The sequence below is a fragment of the Budorcas taxicolor genome, chromosome X (genome assembly GCF_023091745.1).
Source record: "Budorcas taxicolor isolate Tak-1 chromosome X, Takin1.1, whole genome shotgun sequence".
In the NCBI taxonomy this organism is placed as follows: Eukaryota; Metazoa; Chordata; class Mammalia; order Artiodactyla; family Bovidae; genus Budorcas; species Budorcas taxicolor.
In genome coordinates this window covers 16,262,087-16,285,179 of record NC_068935.1, presented here as the reverse complement: position 1 = coordinate 16,285,179, position 23,093 = coordinate 16,262,087, and the positions used below count along the sequence as shown (strand labels likewise).

The window sequence follows — 23,093 nt, the reverse complement described above, 5'->3', positions numbered from 1 at the left end:
TCTGTAGGCCTTCTGATTCCCTCCATGAAGTTGTTCAAGTCACAAATTACAACTGGCGAGTCTTCCTTCTTCTTGTAAAGATGGGCCACTTAGTTTAATGTTGTCTTTTTTTCTTTTTCCTCCAGGGGACCCAGGTTTTTGTGCTTGTGATGGTGGTGTCCCCAACATGGGGCCACCTGGGGAGCCAGGCCTGCCTGGGCCACCAGGACTTCTGGGCCTTCCAGGTCTTAAAGGAACCAAAGGTGATCCAGGCTCTGGGGGTGCACAGGGCCCATCAGGGGATCCAGTAAGTCTTACCAAACTTGGCCCTGAGGAATCAAATGGGAGCTTGTCAAATATCCCTCACTCCTCAATAAGCACTTTCTTAAAACACATAAAAGAAAGATGGGGATAAAGCAAACCTTCAGGGTTTTGATCTGTAATGTGAAGAAATCTGCTTAGCTATCTTGAAAATCCCTTTCTGCTTTAACCTACTTGTGTTCCCTCCCTTCCTTTTTCCCTTCCTTCCACAAAATAACTTACAATTGACCCACACTGTGTCAGGCCTTGAAAATAAAATTTGAATTAAGGCAAAGTTCCCATCCTCAAAGATTTCAAAACTTAGAAAGGGTAAGAAAATAAATGGGCAATGATAATCCAAGGTGATGACATAATCCAGTGTCCATTCTTTTGTGCCAAAATGTACCCAAAGACTTGTTTTAGGTTGAATCTATGCAAGGTAATAAAATTCCATGAAGTCTGTATCTCCTGATCATTCCCTTCTCTTTTTGTCAGGGTGTATTTGGGCCTCGAGGTCCAACAGGCCCTAAAGGAAAGAAAGGGGACCCGACTCTCAGCACAGGATCAGGGATGCCAGGAGATCGAGGTGATCCTGGCCCCCAGGGGCTCCCTGGTGAGACAGGACCCCCAGGCAAGGATGGAATACCAGGTTTACCAGGGCTGCCAGGCCTTCTGGTAAGTTGATTTTTCTTGGGTGACTAGTGCTATAAATCCTCACACTTGACTTGGCAGGGGAAGGAGGCTGATGGCAGCTTCCTACCTCTGTCACTAACACTGTGCTTTTCCTTTCTGCAAAATGGGAATCTTTTTCTCAGAATGGGTCATTGGCTCACTTGATAAATGCTAGTGACAATCGACCATTATCACTTAAAATGCTTCAGTTTCTTAGGACATTTCCCTTGCAGGCAATCCAGCTGCTTTCTGTGACCAATCCCTGCCCCGCATACAGGGTTGTTATCTCTGCTCCCCTCACCTGGAGCCTTTTGCATTATCAGATCACGCAGGGTTGACAAGCTTCATTCCCGTTAACTCAACTCAGAGGAATTGATTGAAAAACTAGCGTAATAAAGAATTTCAACTGAAAAAAAAAAGCCTTGCTCCCACTGGTTATGTGTCTCTTTCCTATTGTCAGAGGGCTCGGCAGATGTGTCTTTAAGTCACACTTTCATTCTTTCCTATGTGTTGTCTAGGGTGATGGTGCACAGGGCTTCCCCGGTGAAAAGGGGTTACCAGGACTTCCTGGTGAAAAAGGTCACACTGGTCCAACTGGCCCCCCAGGAATTGGGCTACCAGGGGCTCCTGGACCTCGTGGACTTCCTGGAGATAAAGGAGTAGATGGATTACCAGGACAACCAGGCCCCCGTGGAGTTCCAGGTGAATAAGCAAATCTGATGGCTTTGGGCTTGGAAAACTGACTCCTTGAGTATAGATATGAGCTAGATATATGAAATGTGTCATAAGAAGACTAATTGTAATCACTGCTCTCAATCCTCTAGAGGGTTTTCATGTGGAAAAGGGATCATACTTGCACTGTGGTACAGGTACACAGAACAATAGAGATTTCAGCTCTGCTTAGTGAAAAACTTCCTAATAGAACAGTCCAAAAGTGTAACAGAGTTGCTTTGGGAGGTTATGAGCCCATCATCTCTGGAACATTTTAGACAGAAGCTGGATGACCATTTACTACAAGTGTCATGAAAGAAATAAGTGGAAATTGGACAATAAAGGTATCCTCTAAGTTGTATGGTAATATCAGCAGGGAAGAACCTTTCTTTAATTCATAAGATCTCAGATTGAGAAGAGACCCTAGTTCTATCTAGTCTGATTTCCATTTCATACTTTAAATCCCTTCTATTTACGTCACTTCTTTTTCTACTTGAATTTCAGGAATTATAGAATGATAGCTCTGCTTATAGATTGTTAATGTGCTATGCTAATAATTTCCCTTCTTGCACACAGTTAGAGCAGCTCTTCATCCCAACTTCTGTCTTTCCACAACTTCCATGTTCCCATTAGTGGTACCACATTTATTGTCATCTGAAATTGCAAAACTTGAAAATTGTCTCATTCCTTCATTTGCAATACCTCTTATAATCTTCCCTTCCCCTTCTTGGTATTAAGTTCTCGTTATCTCATGTCTAGCTTATCAAATACCTATATGCTTGTTGGGATGGATGGGTGGATGAATGAATGACAACAATTTCCTAAGTAGTTTTGCATCTCCTACCTCTGGACTTTCCCCACTCAAATCCACTAGGAATACTGCTGCCAAGTTTATATCTGTAAAGTGCTGATTCCCTCATGTTACTCCCCTAGTCCAAAGCCACAAATGGTTTCTACTGAACAGAGAAACACTCTACTGAAACTCCTCAGACTGGAATTCAAAAGTCTCCAGACATGGACACAACCAACCTCTCTAACCTGGCCTTATCTCATACTCTTCATAATGAAAACCAAACACTAAAACAACAGTTTCTCTCACTGTCCCCACAAAAAGTATATTCATTTCTACCGCCAACATTTTGCCCATGTTGCCTTTTTTTCTGGGATACTCTTCTTGTCTATGTACTCACATCCCATCCAACTTTCAGTGTTCAATATAAGCCCTAATTCTTTCACTAAGCTTTCTCTTGACCCCTACGGTATGTCATTGCCAGTTAGATTATATATTTCCTTCCATTAATGTTTTTACTGTTTCTGCGATTCATGGGGTCGCAAAGAGTCGGACACGACTGAGCGACTGAACTGAACTGAACTGAATCCATTATAAGCCTTTGGATACTAAGGAAGGAGAATAATCCTTTTCAGTGTTTCTCAATCTGCCTAGCATAGTGTAGTACTCCACAAGAGACTAATATACACACAGAGAAAAGGGCCTTCCCCATAACCAAGAGGGTTTTTCTTAGATCTATGTCTCCTCTTTCCACCTCGTCACCTTGAAGAATTACCAAAAAAGAAGACAGATACCGGGTCTTGTAAAAAATGTATTTGTTTTAAAATGTACTTTTGTGAATTGATATAGTAGTACAAGTTAAAAATTGATCATTCACGACTCTTAAAGCCAAGTCAGTATTTCAGTCCAAGTCAGTATTCCTCTTAAGGTTGTGAAGAATTTTTTTTCAACCTTTTATTGTGTATTAGGGTATATCCGATTAACAAACAATAGTTTCAGGTGAACAGCGAAGGAACTCAACCATATATATACGTATCCATTTTCCCCTAAACTCCCCTCCTATCCAGGCTGCCACATAATATTGAGCAGAGATCCCTGTGCTATACAGTAGGTCCTTGTTGGTTTTCCATTTTAAATATAACAGTGTGTATATGTCCATCCCAAACTCCCTATCCCTTCCCCTCATCTTTCCCTACACCAAGATTGTGAGGAATTTTATCAAACAAAATACGCTTCCTTTTAGAAGTCTTGGTGTCAGCTACAATTTTGCTTCCACCTTTGTTCCCAGAGACAGTACTCATGGTCATTCCACTGCCCCTCTGCCAACTGGATCTTCACTCTAGGTCAACCTGTTTGGCAGGCAACTAGGTTTTAAACTGAGTTATATTAACATGGTACCTATAAACTTACATACACTCAAGTTTGGATATTATCAATATTCAAACTGCTTGAAAACAGGCTGAGTCAATGGAAGGAAGCCCACGGGACCATTTCTGTCCCAAACTTCACTACCCCTGGGCCTGGAAAGTTCTCACGAATCTAGTGATCTAAAAAAGCTATATAGCCTGGGAGATGCCTTATGCAGAAAATATTCTTGTTGCAGTACCAAGACTTTCCAAAAAGTGACTTCAATTAAGAGCATTAGCTTTCTTTTTCTCTCTATGGCCACCAAATATAACTCCTCGAACCAAGCTTTCTTTCTACACAGATTTAAAAACACTTCACCTGTGGGCCCTAAACATTTGCAATTGTGGACATGACTGTTGCCATGAAAGATGAAGATGCCATTCCTAGACGTACTCACTTCAGCCAATTGTGGCTCAGGCTAGGACACATTGCCAGGAAAGGGAATGTAGTCATTGAAGCTTTTCAACCTAATAGTGTGAATTATTACAAACCCTAGGCAAAGAGACAACTAGCTGTTTCCAGAAAGGCTCTGATCCAGATGCTCATAGTAATCAATCACCCAGGTTATCACTGCAGTGGCTACTGTGTGGATGCCAGTTTTCTCCACTCTATCCAGACAATTTGATCAGTGGGCTACAGACAAGACTTTCCTTGGGCCTCAAAGAACTTCCATCCCGGTTTAATTTTCTTCTTTACTTGATTGGTCTAGGTGACTGCTGCTGCAAGGAGGAGGTTGGGAAAAAAGACTTAGACACAGAGGGAGGTGAGACCTAGCTAGGTCTAGAGGTTCTCAAATGCCAATGGTGGCAACCCTCCCCCCCCTTCCTTTTTGTTCACTTTATCTCAGATATTCACAATGGCCTAAGCACCACACTGGAGGCCTGAGTTGGGGAGGGGTGATCCTAAGGCTGGGGTACAAAGGCTCATGCTGACACTGCTTCAAAGGCTCCTTAGCACACCTCTTCTGGGAGGGAGGACAGAAGAAGTGGGCACGCAATCTCTGCAAGTGGCTGGGCACCTTCATCATGCATGTTGATGGCTTCGCTCATCTCTGCCTTGAGTATCTTCATTTACGAACGTAACTGAGGCCATGACTTGCCTTGGGAGTTACCTAAAAGGATCCATACATCTGATATTTATTCATTTGACCTGGAATCAACTGAGATGTTAGAATCTTGATAACCAGAACTGCTTTTTGATTCTGAAGATGAGTTTTGGCATTAATGGGCAAATTCTGAATAAGGATGTCATTTGTTGCGCTTGTGAAATAGAACATGGGTAAAGCTGGTTTCTGCTTTGTTGGGGAGAAGGCTCTGAATTGATGTAAAGTAAGAGAGCCAGCTGTATGACTTGAAGTCCTTATCTTCTTGCCATTGTGACCCTCTGCTTGCAATACACAAATGTGGTGTGTTGTACAGGACTGGTCTAAGGCAAAAGGGAAGCATGCCCTTGATTCCTTCTGGTATCTACTCATCTTCCATTTTCTCATTATTTTTCCTTCCCTGTAACCTTTCCAGATGCCTGTCCTCAGCCCCATCCTCTAAAGGTTTTGTTTTCCTCTGGTGATCACAAGTAAAAATCATCTATAAAATTGATATGATAAATTGAGGATAGGTGGTTTCATGTTTGGACCTGGCCCAGAGATATTTATTTATCTTTTGCCCAGTTTGTTTTTGAAGCCATAGAGCAATGGAACTACAATGTTTGATACATTAAAGTCAATTAACTATTGACATAGTTGGGGCAGGAGAGTTTTCTCCAGGGTCCCTCTCAGAATACCACACAGGGAGGCAGTTCTTCAGCCTAGTCCAAAGCTGAGGGCAGGACTGGCAGCCCTCTCCCCATGAAGCATCTCATCCCTCATGAGATGCTTGCTCATAGAGCATCTTTCTGCGGTAGGGAAATAGCTCTCTGAAAGAGCACCATCATTTCAGCACCTGGCAGGATGGAGATGGGTATAACCAGCTGTGGAGGAAGATCAGGCTTGTGGCTATCTTTCCACCTGTGAAAATGTAACTATAGGAGCTTGAAGTCTAGAAGGCAGAAAGCTGCTGCCAAGGCTACAAAATATGTCACTAACCTGAATGAGGTAGAATCTAGGGGATGGCCTTGAGGAGCTCTTCTGAATACTCCTCCTTAAGTTAAGATACTAAAAAACTAGTACTCGTGGAGCACATACCAGGGTGCCCAGCACTGTGCTAAGTGCTATTAGCACTATTCCAGATAATCCTCACGAGTACCATATGAGATAAGTAGCTCCCATGTTACACATGAGGCTCAGAGAGGGTGAGTATCTTGCTCATACAACTAGTTAGCAGTAGAACTACAATGCAAGCTCGGCTCTGTCTGGCTTCCGAGCCCAACCTCTTAACCAACACATTATACTGTTGAATTCCCAGTTTTGATTTAGGACTTAGAACAGGTGGGCTAAAAATGCCATCAAGCTTTTGTATTAGAAAATGACAGCGAGACTCTCGGGGAGGAATGCCAGCCAGCTGAATAAGCTGTCTGAATCACAGGTTGTATACATATCTGTAAGAGATGTAATTTGTGATTTAAGTACAGACAAAAGCTATAGCAGTTTCTTAGAACTGTGGGCTCTGTGACTTAAAGTAGATCTCTGGGAATTGTTTTAATGAATAGGCAAGACTAATTTTTATTAGCGATTGTTTGTACATGGCCTCTGAAGGAGCCAACTAACAATTCGTTCACTGGTATTTTATTAAACCTCCCCTCTGTGATCGTAGACTTTTTATTTGCACTGTGAGTGAGTGAGGAAGAATTTGCTAGGGGAAGGGCTATGCGCATCAATTTCAATGTCTTGAATACTGAAATTGATGACCCCTTCTCCCAGTAGCAGAGTCGACAGTTTCAAATGAGGAGCTGAGCAAAAGATCACCATCTGTCATGATCAAGAAAGTGGACTTCAGTGTTTGTTTGGTGCAGACATATGGGTCCATCTGACCAAGGATAATGGATAGGTTTCAGTAGATCCTAAATGACGAGGGTCAAAAGAACCCAGTGGTTTGGGAAAAGCCTCATTCCAAGAAAAGAGCAGTCATGTGAACTTGAGGGGTCTTGTCTTCAAACCCTCCAATTTAGTCATGTGGACATAATAATAACTAACCCTAAGCATGCATTCTAGGGAGGGGCTCCACCTGAGGGCAGGGTGAATGGGCAACTGCTGTCTGCTGCTGTTCCTACACAACAGGAGACTTTGTTAGAATGTGGTGTCCCCGCACTAGGACACTAGGGGCATTCTTATCCATGAGCAATTGCACTAGGAGTAACTCCCAAGAGCTTCTGAAGCCAAGATTTTTCTGCATGGGCTCCCAGCTTCTGGGTGGAAAGAATAACTTAGCTGTTGCATTCAATGGAATGGAAGTAAAGGAGCATGCTAGGGTGAAGTCATCCCTGACTCGATCGGTTCAGCTGCTTACATGTTACCATTTACAGGTATCACCTTGCCTTGTATTATTCCTGGACCATATGGTCCATCAGGACTCCCAGGAGCTCCCGGATTCCCAGGTATGGAATGAGGCCAGAAAAAGCCACTGAACACACATGTAAGGACCATGTACCAAAGTAAGCCAAGGATAGCCCAGTAGCACTGGGGGATCCACGTTCCTTCTGAGAGGGCAGCCATGAGAATTGAGGAATAGAATGGCTGCTAGAGAGGGCTGTGTGGGGAGGGGAGAATAAGAGAGGCCCTCCAAGAGATTAGGTGTTTTTCTTTTTCGACTGTACTGCCTGGCTTGTGGGATCCTAGTTCCCCAACCAGGGAACGAACTTTCACTCTTGGCATGAAAGCACCGAGTCATAACCATTGGACTCCAGGGAATTCCTAAGACTAGGATTCTTGAATGGACATCACAAATCATAGCCATACCAACGTTCCTTTCCCCTTACCACTCACATTTGGGTTTTCAGGCCCTAAAGGGGCCCGTGGCCTCCCTGGGGCTCCAGGCCAACCTGGATTGCGTGGAAATAAAGGAGACCCCGGAAGTCCAGGATTGGTTCACCTGCCTGAATTGCCAGGTAAGAAAAGGAGCTTCTCCCCCTGCCCCCCGCCTCTCCTGTTGTGTGAGTATGTGTTTGGATTGTGGTAGCCATCCACCCACTGTAGGAAGTTAGGTTTGTGCTCTGGTGTAAGTGGGGTGGTTTTGATTTCATAGTCAGACAAGACAGAGCTTAGAGCTATAGAAGGACAGCGTCTCAGAGCAATAAGGGCCATTTGTGATGAGCTGAGCCAACCCCTTCAGGTTCAGCAGAGGAAACTGTGGCACATATGGAAAGTGACTCGCCTGAGATCACAAAGTCACTAGTGACAGGGCTAGGACTCTGCTGGGTGATCTGACCGCATGTTCTGTCAGTTGGTCTGACTGCATGTTCTGGCAGTTCCCTGGATCAACTCCTGAAAGGTCAGAGAAAGAGATGCAGATAAGGGAGAGGGAAGTTGGCATATTTCAGACCCTTGGCTGACACCCTGTTGTTCTAACCTGAGCTTCATTGTGCTACAGTGCACCAGCGGTTCTCAAACTGTGTTCCCTCAGCCAGCCGCATCAGCATCACCTTGGAACTTCTTAGTAATGCAGTTCCTTGGCCCCTTGGCAGAGTTGCTGATTAGAAGTTTTGTGGCAGGGTGGGGGTATGGGCCCGGCAATCTGGGTTTTCCCAAGCACCCCTGCCCCCGGGGATTCTGATGCATCCTCAGTCTGAGAACCACCTCTGCTCAGCAGTAGGGGGCTCATCTTAGGCCACATTTCCTTGTGTTTATTGGTGTCTCAGGTCCCTCCACCATCCGGAAAGAGGGAGGCATGTGTACGGGAGTTAGACAACCCCAGAAGAGACCAGGCCTTTGACAGGAGGTCCTGGCTCTAACCTGTGCTCTTCAGCCACTGTAGGAGCCCCAGGAGTGGGTTGCTGAGCTCTGCCCAAGGCCTGGCCTCATTGAGCTAGAACCTCCTCTGGGTCACACGTTGCAGTCCCTGCCACTGGGCAAGTCTTCCCAGGACTAGAGACCTTTAAGGAAAGCCACACATTACTAATGTGACAACTTTTGTAGTAGTAAAAAAAATCTGTGTCAGAGTCCTCTAACCAAACCTATGACTTCTAAACCGCCATGGCCTTTTCTTTTTGACTCTTCACATTTAGGGTTTCCTGGACCTCATGGGGAGAAGGGCTTGCCTGGGTTTCCTGGGCTCCCTGGAAAAGATGGCTTGCCTGGGAAAGTTGGCAGCCCTGGCTTACCAGGTCCCAAGGGAGCCCCTGGTGACATCCTTGGTGCTGAAAATGGTGCTCCGGGGGAGCAAGGTCTACAGGGACTGCCTGGGGACAGAGGATTTCCTGGAGACTCTGGCCTTCCAGGACTCAAGGGTGACTTTCTTTTCCCCACCTATTTGACAGTCTGCAGAAAGGCTTTCAGTACCTGGTGTAGCTGCATGAATAACTGCATGAATCTGGGGTGATGGATGAACTAGCAGCTTGAAATGAAAAGTCATTGTGTTCTCTCTCTGCCTTTCTTAAATCACCTGAGTCCATTCTCCTGTCTCAGTAATTCCAGAAGTATCTAGAATCCATAGTCAGATTTCTTGCAAAGCCCATAATTAGCAGCAAGGCTGGAGCTGATGAGACAGTGGCACGTCGGAGGCATCCTGGGGCTGGGCTCTTCTGCTGGAAGGTGGTTTGATGAGTGGTCCCTGCTATCAATCCAGGCTGTGATCATCTGCCTCTTCCTTTCCTCAGGTTTGCTTGGGAAGTCGGGCTTGCTCGGCCCCAAAGGTGAGCAGGGCAGCCCTGGAATACCAGGCCGCGTGGGTCAGCCAGGCCCCCCAGGCCCTAGTGGTCTATTTGGCATCAAGGGCAAACCCGGGCTCCGCGGACCCCCAGGCTTTCCAGGCATTTCAGGTAGGTCCTTCAGAGGAGCAGCCCCAACTTGACAGACTTAAGCTGGGCCTTGGGGCCCTGGCACCCTGAGGGGCAGTAACAGCAGTGTGACAGGGTCAGAGCCGAGAAGGAAACTGAGTTGTCTAACCTGCATTTCACATCTCAAGCCCCCCACGGTGCCAGGTTGAAAAAGTTTAGCCTCCAAAAAGTGACCCTCAAATATGAGCACTCCTCGCCCCTACCCGATGGCCCCCACCCATGAACCCTGCCCCACGCCCCGCCCACCTATCCACAAACCCCGCCCCACACCCTGCCCGCCCACCCACAAACCCCACCCCCATGCCCCGACCCTGGCAGCCTGCCTCTTGGGCCAGCAGGTCTCTGAGGACCCAGAGCCAAAGTGCTTTTCACTCCACAGTGGGGCATGACATCCTCTGGTTCCAGCCTAGTGTTTGCAGCTTGCCTTTTTCTCACACCACCCTTTTCACCCCTGACTCCTGGCCACGTGACTGAAGTTGAGTTTGTATACAACTATTAATATCTTTTTTAATCCTCTTTGTGGTTGTGTGTTTCTGGGGTCTTCACATAGGCTTTCGAGGTGAGAAAACAGCACACAAGCTCACAGACTAACACCCCCACCAGCTTGGCCTCTCAGGGAATTATCTTACTATACATTACAACCTGGTAAGGCCAGGGGGTCCCTGAACTCATACTGTGGGGTTGGCCCCCATTGAATTTCCTTCCCTTGTTGTGGAATCCCCTTCACAGCCTCCCATTAGAATCCTGGGGCTCCCAGCTACATGATGCTTTTCAATCCATAGAAAGCCAAGCCAGCCATTCATTTAGGTCCTTGGGGGCCCAAATACCTCTCTCATCACTGATTTGATCCTTTGATTTTTTAATTTCCTTGCTTTGTACCTGAACATTCCACTTTGGCAGCAGCTCAAGAGGTTAATCCCATTGAGCAACTGAAAGCCCGGTGAAAGAAGTCTCAGAATACCTAGGAGACCAGATGGGCCTTGGGAATTTCTACAGTATTTGGCACTAGGGGGTCTTTCAACTCTAATGCCAAGGAACTGGCTGACTTAACTGCTTGCATGAGGGATTAAAAGGGCAGCCCTGATCCATGACTCCCTAGGAGGCTGCAACAATTGTTGGGCTTTAACCTCTACTTCACCGGTTGGCTCAGGAAACAGCCATTGTGGACTGATTCATGCTGGAAGTACCAGGAAACTAGAGTCCACTTGCCACCCTGGCTCGCTAGAGCTCCATTCAGGGGCTAAAGTATGAACCACATTCATAAAGGGAGAAGAGTTGTCATCAGAAGGGGTTTGCTCATCTCCCCTGCCAGCTATAGTGCCATGCTGATAAAGGTAGCCGCTGGTGGGGCACCCTGGGGGATAAGTGCTATGCGTCAACCAACTGAAAACTCTGCCTGTTAGCCTGCGTGGCCCATTGTTCAAAGGCTGTTTACAAACCCCAACAAGTCAACCAACCAGAAGCCAGGGGAATGGGCAGTGGCCCAGATCTGGATAGTCTCACTTGACAGCTATCATGTATTCTCTCCTGTGCTGATTCAGGACATCCTGGAAAGAAAGGTCCAAGAGGCGAGATAGGTCTCCCTGCATCAGCTGGAAAGAGAGGCCTGCCTGGGCTGAAAGGGCTTCCGGGACCACCAGGGCCAATTGGCTTCCTGGGAAACTCAGGCTTGCCAGGGGCTACTGGGTTGCCAGGGCTGCCCGGTCTGAAGGGTAAGTAAAATGATCAAGAAGGCACCAGTGGGTGCCCAACTTGCCTCCTCCCTCCTCTCTTCCTAGGAAAGGGGAATGGGGAGGGAGGTGAGCAGGGCTTCCCTGGTGGCTCAGATGGTAAAGAATCTGCCCGCCAATGCAGGAGGCCCCGGTTCGATCCCTGGGTTGTGACAATCCCCTGGAGGAGGGCATGGTAACCCACTCCAGTATTCTTCCTGGAGAATCCCAGGGACAGAGGAGCCTGGTGGGCTACAGTCCATGGAGTTGCAGAGTCAGACACTGAGCAACTAACACTTTCACAGTAGGAGAAGACAAATGCTAAAGCAGGACTCCCACCCACAGCAAGTCACTTTCCCTGCCTGCTGGGTGGAACACTGGGCTGAATAACTTGAGCAGCAAAGCCCAGGACAGCAACAGCCACACCAGGTTTACTCATTTGCATGAACCCTTCATACAGACTGATGGCTCTCACTTCCTTTGATTATTCTAGTAGACACCAGGAGTTGGGCAGGAAGGGAAGTAACTGGTCCAAGGTCACACAATTGGTTAGCAACAGCACCAGGCTAGAGCTCATCTCTCTGCCTCCTGGGCCTAAGTTTATTTATTTATTTTCTCTGTGCTACACATGAGCTCTAACTTGAAAAATCGTAAGAGGAGTGTCCAGCTCTTCTTTCCTTCCTGGTACTTAGTTCCATGTCCCTATTCAGGCAAGTAGCATAACATGTACTAACAGCTTGGGGTTTAGAGTTAGAGAAACATGGGTCAGAACCTCTCCTCTGCAACTTTCTAGGTATGTGACTTTGGGTGAGTTAACTAACCTCTCTGAGCATCCATTTCCTTGTATGTCAAACAGGGATAATAATAGAATTTCTTGTTTCTCAACAGGTGAGAAGGGGTCTGTTGGACTGACAGGTTTTCCAGGGATTCCAGGTCTCCCTGGTATTCCTGGAGCAAGTGGATTAAAGGGAATTCCTGGGTCGACAGGAAGAGTGGGGCCATCTGGATGGGCTGGTAGCCCTGGTGAAAAAGGTGAGCTGGGGAACCCAGTTCTGGAATTGCCACCCATGCTTCCCAAGGTGCATTTTATCTACTTTGTCATTCAGGTGGCTTGTACCAACCTCAGGATTTGAGGTTTCTCAATGAAATCCTTTTAAACCCAGAGACCTCAATCACTCTGTATTACCACAGCATGTTAGGGGCCTTGACACACGTTTCCAGATGCTTAGTGGAGAAGGGTTTTGAGTAGGGTCTAAAATTGTAGGACCTTGGGCTTGTCCAAGAAGAGGGCATGCCCGTTAATGCAAATTTGGGGAAACAGGGGCAGGAAAGAAGCTGGAAGAATCCAGAAAGGGCCCTGGAGTGGTGCGGGAAGAGCTGATATGAAAGAGCTGATATGACATGCTTACCCTGTGTCTAAGCCCCTCTCACGCGGCCTCATGACCTCCATCCCTGCAGGAGACAGAGGTGACCCAGGCCCCTTTGGGATACCCGGTCATCGACCTACAATGCTAAACCTCCGCTTCAAAGGAGACAAAGGTTCTCAGGGCTCAGCTGGAGCCGTTGGATTTCCCGGACCCAGAGGTACCTGGGCAGGGAATGGGAAGGAGAAATACCCGACAGTTTTCATGACCAAACTTGACTTCTTTACTGAAAAAAGCCCCCACAGTAGAAGAACCCTCAGAGCAGCAGTGTGGGTGGCAGTGGTTGGCGGGGAAGAGCACGGAGGCGCATTTCCTTGGCCTGAGGAGTATCTGGACTGTGAGACTGCCAGTTTGCACTGCCCCTGTGGAACTCAGTTTTTGAACCACAGGTGGCTGTACCCCTGGAGGGGCCAGGCAGATAGTGGAGGGTGGGCACTGAGTGGCTTTCCGACTGAGGAAGCTGGGGTGGCCCTGGCTGGTACCCCATAAGGCCAAAGGCACCTCCTCCTACCCCCATCCCACCCCAAGCTAACTGTCCCCAAGCTTTCCCTTTGCCTACCTGTGACCCAGGGCACCTGCTGCTTGGGGAACAGATTTTCTCTTGCCCAGAGTGTTTCCCTAAGACTTTTGCTTCTTTCCCAGGTGACAAAGGAGAGGCTGGCCACCCCGGGCCACCAGGCTTGCCTGGAGCTCCTGGCTTCCCCAGCCTCATCAAGGGACTTAGTGGGAGACCAGGCCCCCCTGGCTCCACAGGACTACGGGGCTTACCTGGCCTGAAGGGACACCCTGGAATCACAGGTTTCCCAGGAATTCGAGGAGAAAGTGTAAGTGGGCCCAGATCTTTGTCTCCCCACCAGGGAACGGCCTTGATAGCAGAGGGATGGGCCCCTATTGCCCACCTTTCTGATCTCAGCCCACTTCCCATGCCCTCCCTGAGCTAACCCCAACAAGGCACCTCCTTGAGTTGGCCAGGTCTTCTCACTTGTTCCCGAACATCCCCTCTTCCAGGCCTTTGTTCACACTATCTCCCTCACATGGCAGAGCATCCTCCTTGCAATTGCTGATGACCTGCTGGTCCTTCAGGCCCCAGCCCAGGCACCCGCCCCTCCAGGAGTCCCTGAGTTCCCACCCTGATGGCACCCTACATCTCACACTGCTTCCACTGATCCTGGTTGGTTCTGCCTGGGTCTGATTTCCTCAATGAGATTGTTAGGACTTGAGAGCAAGCCTTGCTTGCTTTTTGTCTGCATCCCACTGCCAGCATCCCATGTTGAGTTTGGCACATTAGAAGAATTCAGTACAGACTATTTGATGTTTTGATTTCAGAAAGATCTTTGTTGCCTCTAGGCAACAACTGGCAAAGAATCAAAGTCAGTTTTTTTCCTGGATTTTTAAAAAGCAGGGTGGAAGGGTAGTTAGCAATGAGACAGGCATAGGCTTGATTCTCCGTTCCATCACTCACTAGCTCTGTCATTTGGGGCATATCACTCCACTTGCTGGAGCCTTGCTTTTCTCATCTGTTCAAAATGGGAATAGTATTCAAACCTTCTTCAGCCTATAGTGAAGGTTAAGGGAGCAAGTATGTATAAAGCAGGTAGCATTGTATTTGGTACATGGCAGACTCTAAATAAACAGTAGCAATAATAGTACTGAAGGGACTAAATAAATTGGATCACAGGACACCTGTATTCCCTGCAGGCACAGTCCCTGTCCTTTAAAAGTATCAGTCCAGCTGATGGAGAGAAAACACACACACACACACACACACACACACACACCTGAAGAAAATGCAAAACAATTCTCAACCTGCTACTTACGTACTAGGAAGGATGCAATCAAAGTGGGAAGGCACTCTGGGAGGGGTCCCAGCTTAAGCGGGGGCTCTGAATGAGTAGATATGGCGATGCACAGAAAACACCAGGTGAAGGGGGGATGTCGTGGTCATGGTCCAGGAAGCTAAGTGACCCACATCAGACTGGGTAGCATGTGTCCTTACTGGGTACATCTCAAACCCAAACCATACCAGGTGCCAGGAGAGGAACCGGGCCAATTGCAGCCAACATGCCTGCTTCTCAAACTCAATATGTTGGACATTAGCCAGGGAAGACAGTTTTTCTTGTGAAAATCATGGGAATATTAGACCAAATTCAGACTCCAGTACCTGCCTGCATACAGCCCGCTACCTAGTGGCAGAAAGACTCCACATTCCTTGCAGAACCTGTGGCAGAGGCCTAGCTCCACATGGGAAGGCCACACTTGTTCTCATCCATCATGGCTTTGGCATGGGTGGGGATAGCCAACTGTATGTAGAGTGAATCAAGTTCCTGGACTGACTGTTAGGTTCTGTATTTTCTAAGAGATTTGCTAGAACATCCACACCTTGATTTCCCGTGATACCAATTTTGTTAGGCACTGGGAAGTTATGAATGACAAGACCAGGGTTAATCTGCATATCAAACCCTTCCCCTATTACCATAAATATGCATTTCTCCCCTTGCATATCAATTTCCCCTCTGCAGGATGCCCCCATCCTCTCCACCCCTGCCACAGAGTATGAAATGGACAGGTCTCAAGCAGTGGCTCAGGGAAGGGAGCGGGAAGAGATGATGGGAGGTCCTGAGTGCTAAGCAGAAATACTGATTTATGTATTGCTTTGAAGGGTTCACAGGGTCTCAGTGGAGCTCCCGGGCTACCAGGAGCATCTGGTCTCCCAGGTTTAAAAGGTAAGGAGCTTACTTCACTCTATAACTGGCTCTAGGTTCATCTACCTCACTACAACTGACTCAAATTCATTCCTTTTTATGGGTGAGTAATATTCCATTGTATATAAGTACCACATCTTCTTTATCCATTTATCTGTCAATGGATATCTAGGTTGCTTCCACATCCTGACTATTGTAAATAGTGCTGCAATGAACATGGGGGTACATGTGTCTTTTTCTATTATGGTTTTCTCAGGGTATATGCCCACTATATTAATGCATATATATGGAATCTAGGAAGATGGTATTGATTAACCTATTTGCAGGGCGGGAATAGAGATACAGACGTAGAGAACGGACTTGTGGAGACAGCAGGGGAAGGAAAGGGTGGGACGAATTGAGAGAGTAGCAATGAAACATATACATTCAGTTCAGTTCAGTCGCTCAGTCATGTCTGACTCTGCGACCCCATGAATCGCAGCATGCCAGGCCTCCCTGTCCATCACCAACTCCCGGAGTTCACCCAAACTCATGTCCATCGAGTCAGTGATGCCATCCAGCCATCTCATCCTCTGTCGTCCCCTTCTCCTCACCCCCAATCCCTCCCAGCATCAGGGTCTTTTCTAATGAGTCAGCTCTTTGCACAAGGTGGCCAAAGTATTAGTGTTTCAGCTTTAGCATCAGTCCCTCCAATGAACATCCAGAACTGATCTCCTTTAGGATGGACTGATTGCGGAGATCCAACTCTCAAGAGTCTTCTCCAACACCACAGTTCAAAAGCATCAATTCTTTGGCGCTCAGCTTTCTTCACAGTCCAACTATCACACCGATACATGACCACAGGAAAAACCATAGCCTTGACTAGACAGACCTTTGTTGACAAAGTAATGTCTCTGCTTTTTACTATGCTGTCTAGGTTGGTCATAACTTTCCTTCCAAGGAGTAAGCGTCTTTTAATTTCATGGCTGCAATCACCATCTGCAGTGATTTTGGAGCCCAAAGAAATAAAGTCTGACACTGTTTCCACTGTTTCCCCATCTATTTTCCATGAAGTGATGGGACCAGATGCCATGATCTTCGTTTTCTGAATGTTGAGTTTTAAGCCAACTTTTTCACTCTCCTCTTTCACTTTCATCAAGAGGCTCTTTAGTTCCTCTTCACTTTCTGCCATAAGGGTGGTGTCATCTGCATATCTGAGGTTATTGATATTTCTCCTGGAAATCTTGATTCCAGCTTGTGCTTCTTCCAGCCCAGCATTTCTCATGATGTACTCTGCATAGAAGTTAAATAAGCAGGGTGACAGTATACAGCCTTGACATACTCCTTTTCCTATTTGGAACCAGTCTGTTGTTCCATGTCCAGTTCTAACTGTTGCTTCCTGACCTGCATATAGGTTTCTCAAGAGGCAGGTCAGGTGGTCTGGTATTCCCATCTCTTTCAGAATTTTCCACAGTTCATTTTGATCCACACAGTCAAAGGCTTTGGCATAGTCAATAAAGCAGAAATAGATGTTTTTCTGGAACTCTCTTGCTTTTTTGATGATCCAGCGGGTGTTGGCAATTTGATCTCTGGTTCCTCTGCCTTTTCTAAAACCAGCTTGAACATTTGGAAGTTCATGGTTCATGTATTGCTGAAGCCTGGCTTGTACATTACCATATGTAAAATAGCTAGCTAGTGGGAAGTTGCTGTATAACACAGGGAGCTCAACCCGGTGCTCTGTGACAACCTAGAGGGGTGGGATGAGTAGGTGGGTGGGAGGGAGATTCAAGAGGGAGGGGATATATGTTATACTTACGATTGATTCACATTATTATAAGACAGAAACCAACACAACATTGTAAAGCAATTTATCCTCCAAAAAAAATAATTTAAAAATTTCATTAAAGAAAGATAAGGAACATTTCCCCTTTTATTGTGTTTCTCCAGAGCAAGGTGGATTTCTAACAGGCCCAAGGCTCTCCTTGGGGGAGACTTTGTGTTTACAGGCAAATGAACTGATTTGCTCTTCTGCTTTGCCCAAACCCCCTTTGCAATCTTTGTTAGTCAAAGACAGGCGAATAGCAGTGGTTTGACCCACCTGCCTTCCAGACTCAGCAGCAGAGGACACCCTCAGCTCTAGACAGCCTCCTCTTCTGGTAATATTTTAGGGCTCCTCCTATCATCTTCTCTGCCCATACCAAGCCTAGTAATGTGTTTCCCAGTGGAGATATGCTGCATGTAGCAGCATTTTTATACCAATAGCCTGGGAGCATCCCAGCCCTGCACTGCAGCATAAAAGCATAACATTTTACCCAGTGCGTGATTGTGTCAAGGAGTTTCCCTGGCCATGATTTTTCCTTCAAAAGATCTTTTTGCTATACCCCAATACAAAAACTTTTTTTTTAAATTTATTTGCTGCAAATTGAGCTATACCTTCTCCTGACAACTTAACCAATTTCTTGATATCCCCAGGAGATCAAGGCCAGACACTTGGAATTTCTGGTAGCCCAGGACCCAAGGGACAACCTGGGGAGCCTGGCTTCAAAGGTAAGGCTGCTATACTTTTGTCTCGTACATTTCACAGACTCCTCAAAACTGAGCATTGGAAGGAATTTTGGAGGTCAAACCTAAGTTCTGCAACTTCTGTCCAGTGCAGAAAAATTCCTATGTGACATATATCCACTCAGAGGCAGTCAACATTTTCCCCAAGCAAACCAGCCTACTTTTTCTTCAAGACTCACAGACTTACGGGATAGTCTAAGACCTTTACGATAATGGTGTCTACTCCCTTAATTTATAGTTATCCAAACTACTTCTCGAACCTTTCCACCCATCACTCCTACTCCTGGGAACACTTGGAACAAGTTTACTTACTTTTTCAGTTGGGCATGTGTGCATGCTAAGTCGCTTCAGTCATGTCTGACTCTGTGCGACCCCATGGACTGTAGCCCACCAGGCTCCTCTGTCAATGGGATTCTCCAAGCAAGAATACTAGAGTAGGTTGCCATGCCCTTTCAGTTGGGCGGCACCTTTCAAGTATGAAGATAGTTGCCACAATACCTTTCAGAGTTTCTTCACTGGATCCAGCTGCCATGGTGGCTCAAAATGGCTTCACCGTCCTGCCCCTACCCCCACCCCCTGTGGAGGAACATACTCCCTGAACTATAGCCTGATCACTCAGCATTTTTCTTGATTTTGTAGGTGTGAAAGGAAAAGACGGACCAGTTGGTGATGTGGGTTTCCCAGGAAACAAAGGTGAAGATGGGAAAGCTGGTATTTCTGGAGATGTTGGCCTTCCTGGCTCCCTAGGTACCATGACACATGACAACTTTATTCTGAAAAATTTCAGATCAGTGTCAAGACTCCTTCTGAATTTCTGCCTTTTTTTCATTCTTAGGACTCCCTGGAGTTGCAGGCATGAGAGGAAATCCAGGGCTTCCAGGTTCTCCAGGCCACTCAGGGGCAACTGGGCCCCTGGGTCCCCCTGGCCTAATAGGAACCAAAGGTATGTATATTATGGAGTGGCAGTGGGGAAAAGGGTCCTTTCCTCAAAAAAGGATAGTAACTACTTTTTATTAGGAGACCCTAGCTGGGGTTAAGCCATCTCCAGGGGAGTCATTGACTGAGCTGCATGAGAGGTAATGGGAAAGGAGGAAGAAAGGAGAGCGGGCATGAGTGGAAACAGGAGAACATGGGGTCCATGGAGAGCAGAGTTAGGAAGGAAGATCATCGCCCTGGCATAGGTAGCCTTTCCCTGACTGAGAGATGGGGCAGCAAGTCTCTGGGAGCTGGCAACTCAAGGTCTTGGCATTGCCACTCTGAGTTCTTCTTGAAGTTACATAATTATCTACCATCCTGGAGGAGGTCATGGCAACCCACTCCAGTATTCTTGCTCAGAGACTCCCATGGACAGAGAAGCCTGGCGGGCTACAGTCCATAGGGTCGCAAAGAGTCGGACATGACTAAAGTGACTTAGCACAGCACAGCACTGCTCTTAAAGCCTTGTGTGCATGCATGTTCAGTCACTCAGGTCTGACTCTTTGCAACCCCGTGGACTGTAGCCCGCCAGGCTCCTCTGTCCATGGGATTCTCCAGGCAAGAATACTGGAGTGGGTTGCAGTGCCCTCCTTCAGAGGATCTTTCCAACCCAGTGATCAAACCCTTGTCTCATGTCTCCTGAATCGGCAAGCAGGTTCTTTGCCATTAGCACCACCTGGGAGGCCCTCTTCAAGCTCTACTGGTCTCTAATGAGAGGAGGTGGAGACTAGGGGTGGTCCAGTCTCTCTTAGGGCATTAATTAATGCTTCAAGAATGCCCAGAACCTTTGAAATGAGAACCTTTGCAGTACCCTTTGGGGCAGGACCTTTTGCTGACCCTTCATGATTCAGAGTTGCTGGAACCATTTCTGATCTTCTCTCCCCTCAGGTTTCCCTGGACTTCCAGGTTTACATGGACTGAATGGGCTTCCAGGAACCAAGGGGACCCGTGGAACTCCAGGTAAGCAAGACTCTGGAAGGCAAGGAGGAGAACACCAACTCTTCCAGAAGCCTGATGGGGCTGATCTTGAGTTCTAGGCCACAATGTGTCCCATATCCTTAGACTCCTAGATGTCCTTAGTGTGAGTGAGTGAAAGTTGCTCAGTCGTGTCTGACTCTTTGCGACCCCAAGGACTTATACAATCCATGGAATTCTCCAGGCCAGAATACTGGAGTGGGTAGCCTTTCCCTTCTCCAGAGGATCTTCCCAACCCAGGGATCAAACCCAGGTCTCCCACATTGCAGGTGGAGTCTGCCAGCTGAGCCACAAGGGAAGCCCAAAACAGTGGTTAGAGGTGGCTGGATTAGAGTTTTATATAAATTTGGTTAACATTTATTGAGCATTATGCTAAATATTATACCTGAATTACCTTATTTACTGGAGTGGGTAGCCTTTCCCTTCTCCAGGGGATCTTCCCAACCCAGGGATTGAACCCAGGTCCCCCACATTGCAGACAGATTCTTACTGGCTGAGCCACAAGGGAAGCCGAAGAATACTGGAGTGGGCAGCCTATCCCTTCTCCAGGAGTTGAACCAGGGTCTCCTGCATTGCAGGAGATTCTTTACCAACTGAGCTGTCAGGGAAGCCCTCTAGATGCCCTTGCCAGCCCCCAGTTGGGATGCCTTGATGTGTGTGTGGGGGGGGGGGGGCGGCAAGGGAGGGGTAGGAAGCTGAATGGAGTTTGTCCTTCTACCTGCATCAGCTCTCCTCCCTATCATTTCAGCCCTCAGCCTCTGGTGTCTGTGAGGCAGACTCCCTGCAAGTGAGCTGGGCACAAGGGCCTCACCCCCACTGAGTTGTGTCCCCGCATCTCTCTGCATCTCCTCCTAGGACCTAGTATAATTGGTGTGCCTGGGCCAGCTGGCTTGCCTGGTCCCAAAGGGGAAAAAGGTTCTCCAGGAGTTGGCATCGGAGCCCCAGGAAAGCCAGGTATAAAAGGACCCAAAGGTAGTCAAGGTAAGTGAGCCCAAGTCACACTTGGCTGGGCAGCCAGGGTTGGGGTTCCTTGGGGTCATGTGGCTCCCAGGGATGAGTTGTGCATGTCTTTACATCTCTGGGGATTTCAGAACCCAAGTACTGACAAAAAGAGGGTAGGCTCCACCTCAGGCTTTCCCAGGAAGGGGTGTCAGAGAGCAGTTCAATGAGTCCTCTCTAGCCTCCAGCTTCCCTCCAGCTCTCCCTTATTAACCACAGGGCCTCTCTTTCTCACTTTGTCAGAGTCTGGTTTTAATGGTCCTGAGGGACTGGGCTTGTCCACTTAGCGAGAGGTTTACCATAAATCCCTTGGTGTCCAGGGCAGTTGGCAGTCACGGGGCCCTGAGAAGACAGTGTGGCTGCTGGAAGGAGCCCAGGACTAAGAGGATAAATATCTCCCTAGGACAGGCACACAGCAAGCAGTTGATTAGGATTTACTGGGTTTACTAGAAATCAGATTTCACCTTAATCTCAGCCCCTGACTCATCACATAGTCTGAAGTCCCTTTCTGAGTCTCCCTTCCCCTACTTCTCAGGCTTCCCTGGTGGCTAAGTCAGTAAAGAATCTGCCTCCAATGAAGGAGACCTGGGATCAATCCCTGGGTCAGGAAGATCCCCTGGAGATGGGCATAGCTACCCACTCCAGTATTCTTGCTTGGAGAATTCCATGGACAGAGGAGCCTGGTGGGCTACAGTCCATGGGTCACAGAGTATCAGACACAACCGAGTGACTTTCACTTTCACTTTTTTTTTCACTTCCCCCACCTCTCAAATAATGAGAATGAATTCTGATTCTTTAACTCTCCTTAGAAATGTTGTAGAGATGCATATACCTCCCACTCAGTGTAGAACAAGACATGAATTTCATGTATCACCATAGCTGAGAGCAGGGGCTCTGAAGTCAGACTACTGGATTCCAATCCCAGCTCTCCCTCTCACTAGCTACATGACTTTGAACAAGGAGGTTACTCACCCCTCCATCCCAAAGGAACCCATAGGTTTCCTTTTCTATAAAATGTGAATAAGAGAATCTACCTGGTAAAGAATCTGCCTGCAATGCAGGAATCCTGGGTTTGATCCCCGGGTCGGGAAGATCCTCTGGAGAAGGAAATGGCAACCCACTTCAGTATTCTTGCCTGGAGAATCCCATGACAGAGGAGCCTGGCAGGCTTCAGTCCATGGGGTCACAAAAGAGTCAGACATGACTGAGCGACTAAGCACCTTACACCTTAGCATGGCACATAGTAGTTGGTCAAGAAACATTGGCCATTCTACTATCACATGTTACCTGGGGAAATCACATTTGCAAATGTTCTGTCCTCATAGTTCTGGAGCCTGATGTCCCACCACATCATTTTATGCATTTATGTGCATGTTTGTATAATGTGCGTAGGTTTTCCAGGAACTATATTCATGCATTAATTCATTTCCAGCTGCATTTTATGTTGGGGCATCTGCTGTCTCTGTGTTTACTCTTTCCTTTGTCTGGACCAACCTGTACTTTTCTGAAAGCCAGCAGTTTCTCCAGATGTGAGGGCTTAGGAAGGGAGGCTTTGTGGCTTCTTTGGCAGGAGACAGAGAAAGGTCTGGGTCCTGGGTGGAAGCACAGGCATGATGCCTTTTGTTTTTAAATCTTGACTATGAATTCCTGGTCATTACAGTATTCATTGCCTTTGGCTATCTGAGGTAATAAAATCACAAACACAAGTGCAGTAAACAGCACATGTCAAGATGGATACATTTCAGGTGCATAATGTTGAAGGGGGAGAAAGGGGAAGTTGCAGAGGAATATGTTTAGTGTGATTCCAACCAATATTTGTTTAGGGATGCAAATATGCACGGATATTCAAACTGTGATGAAGAGGGAATGATGAACACAAACCTCAGGACTGGTTGCCTCTGGGAGGGAGGGAAGATGGTGAAACCTGTAAAGGGTGTGAAAGGAACAACCTAGAGCGATGCGATGGGGTGGGAGGGAGATTCAA

General features: G+C 47.2%; 1 protein-coding gene across 1 annotated transcript in view; it reads left to right on the top strand.

Annotated features, from left to right (window-relative positions):
- Window positions 1-23,093, top strand: part of COL4A6 (collagen type IV alpha 6 chain) — a 188,977-nt gene that overhangs the window by 157,166 nt on the left and 8,718 nt on the right. The window contains exons 20-37 of the mRNA XM_052663456.1: window positions 126-286; window positions 775-954; window positions 1,470-1,653; window positions 4,569-4,622; window positions 7,316-7,387; window positions 7,790-7,897; window positions 9,014-9,235; window positions 9,605-9,766; window positions 11,326-11,496; window positions 12,382-12,525; window positions 12,952-13,077; window positions 13,560-13,741; window positions 15,577-15,640; window positions 18,071-18,145; window positions 18,800-18,907; window positions 18,996-19,103; window positions 20,024-20,095; window positions 20,966-21,091. Coding sequence (XP_052519416.1) covers window positions 126-286; window positions 775-954; window positions 1,470-1,653; window positions 4,569-4,622; window positions 7,316-7,387; window positions 7,790-7,897; window positions 9,014-9,235; window positions 9,605-9,766; window positions 11,326-11,496; window positions 12,382-12,525; window positions 12,952-13,077; window positions 13,560-13,741; window positions 15,577-15,640; window positions 18,071-18,145; window positions 18,800-18,907; window positions 18,996-19,103; window positions 20,024-20,095; window positions 20,966-21,091 — 2,319 coding nt within the window. The remainder of the gene's footprint in view (window positions 1-125; window positions 287-774; window positions 955-1,469; window positions 1,654-4,568; window positions 4,623-7,315; window positions 7,388-7,789; window positions 7,898-9,013; window positions 9,236-9,604; window positions 9,767-11,325; window positions 11,497-12,381; window positions 12,526-12,951; window positions 13,078-13,559; window positions 13,742-15,576; window positions 15,641-18,070; window positions 18,146-18,799; window positions 18,908-18,995; window positions 19,104-20,023; window positions 20,096-20,965; window positions 21,092-23,093) is intronic.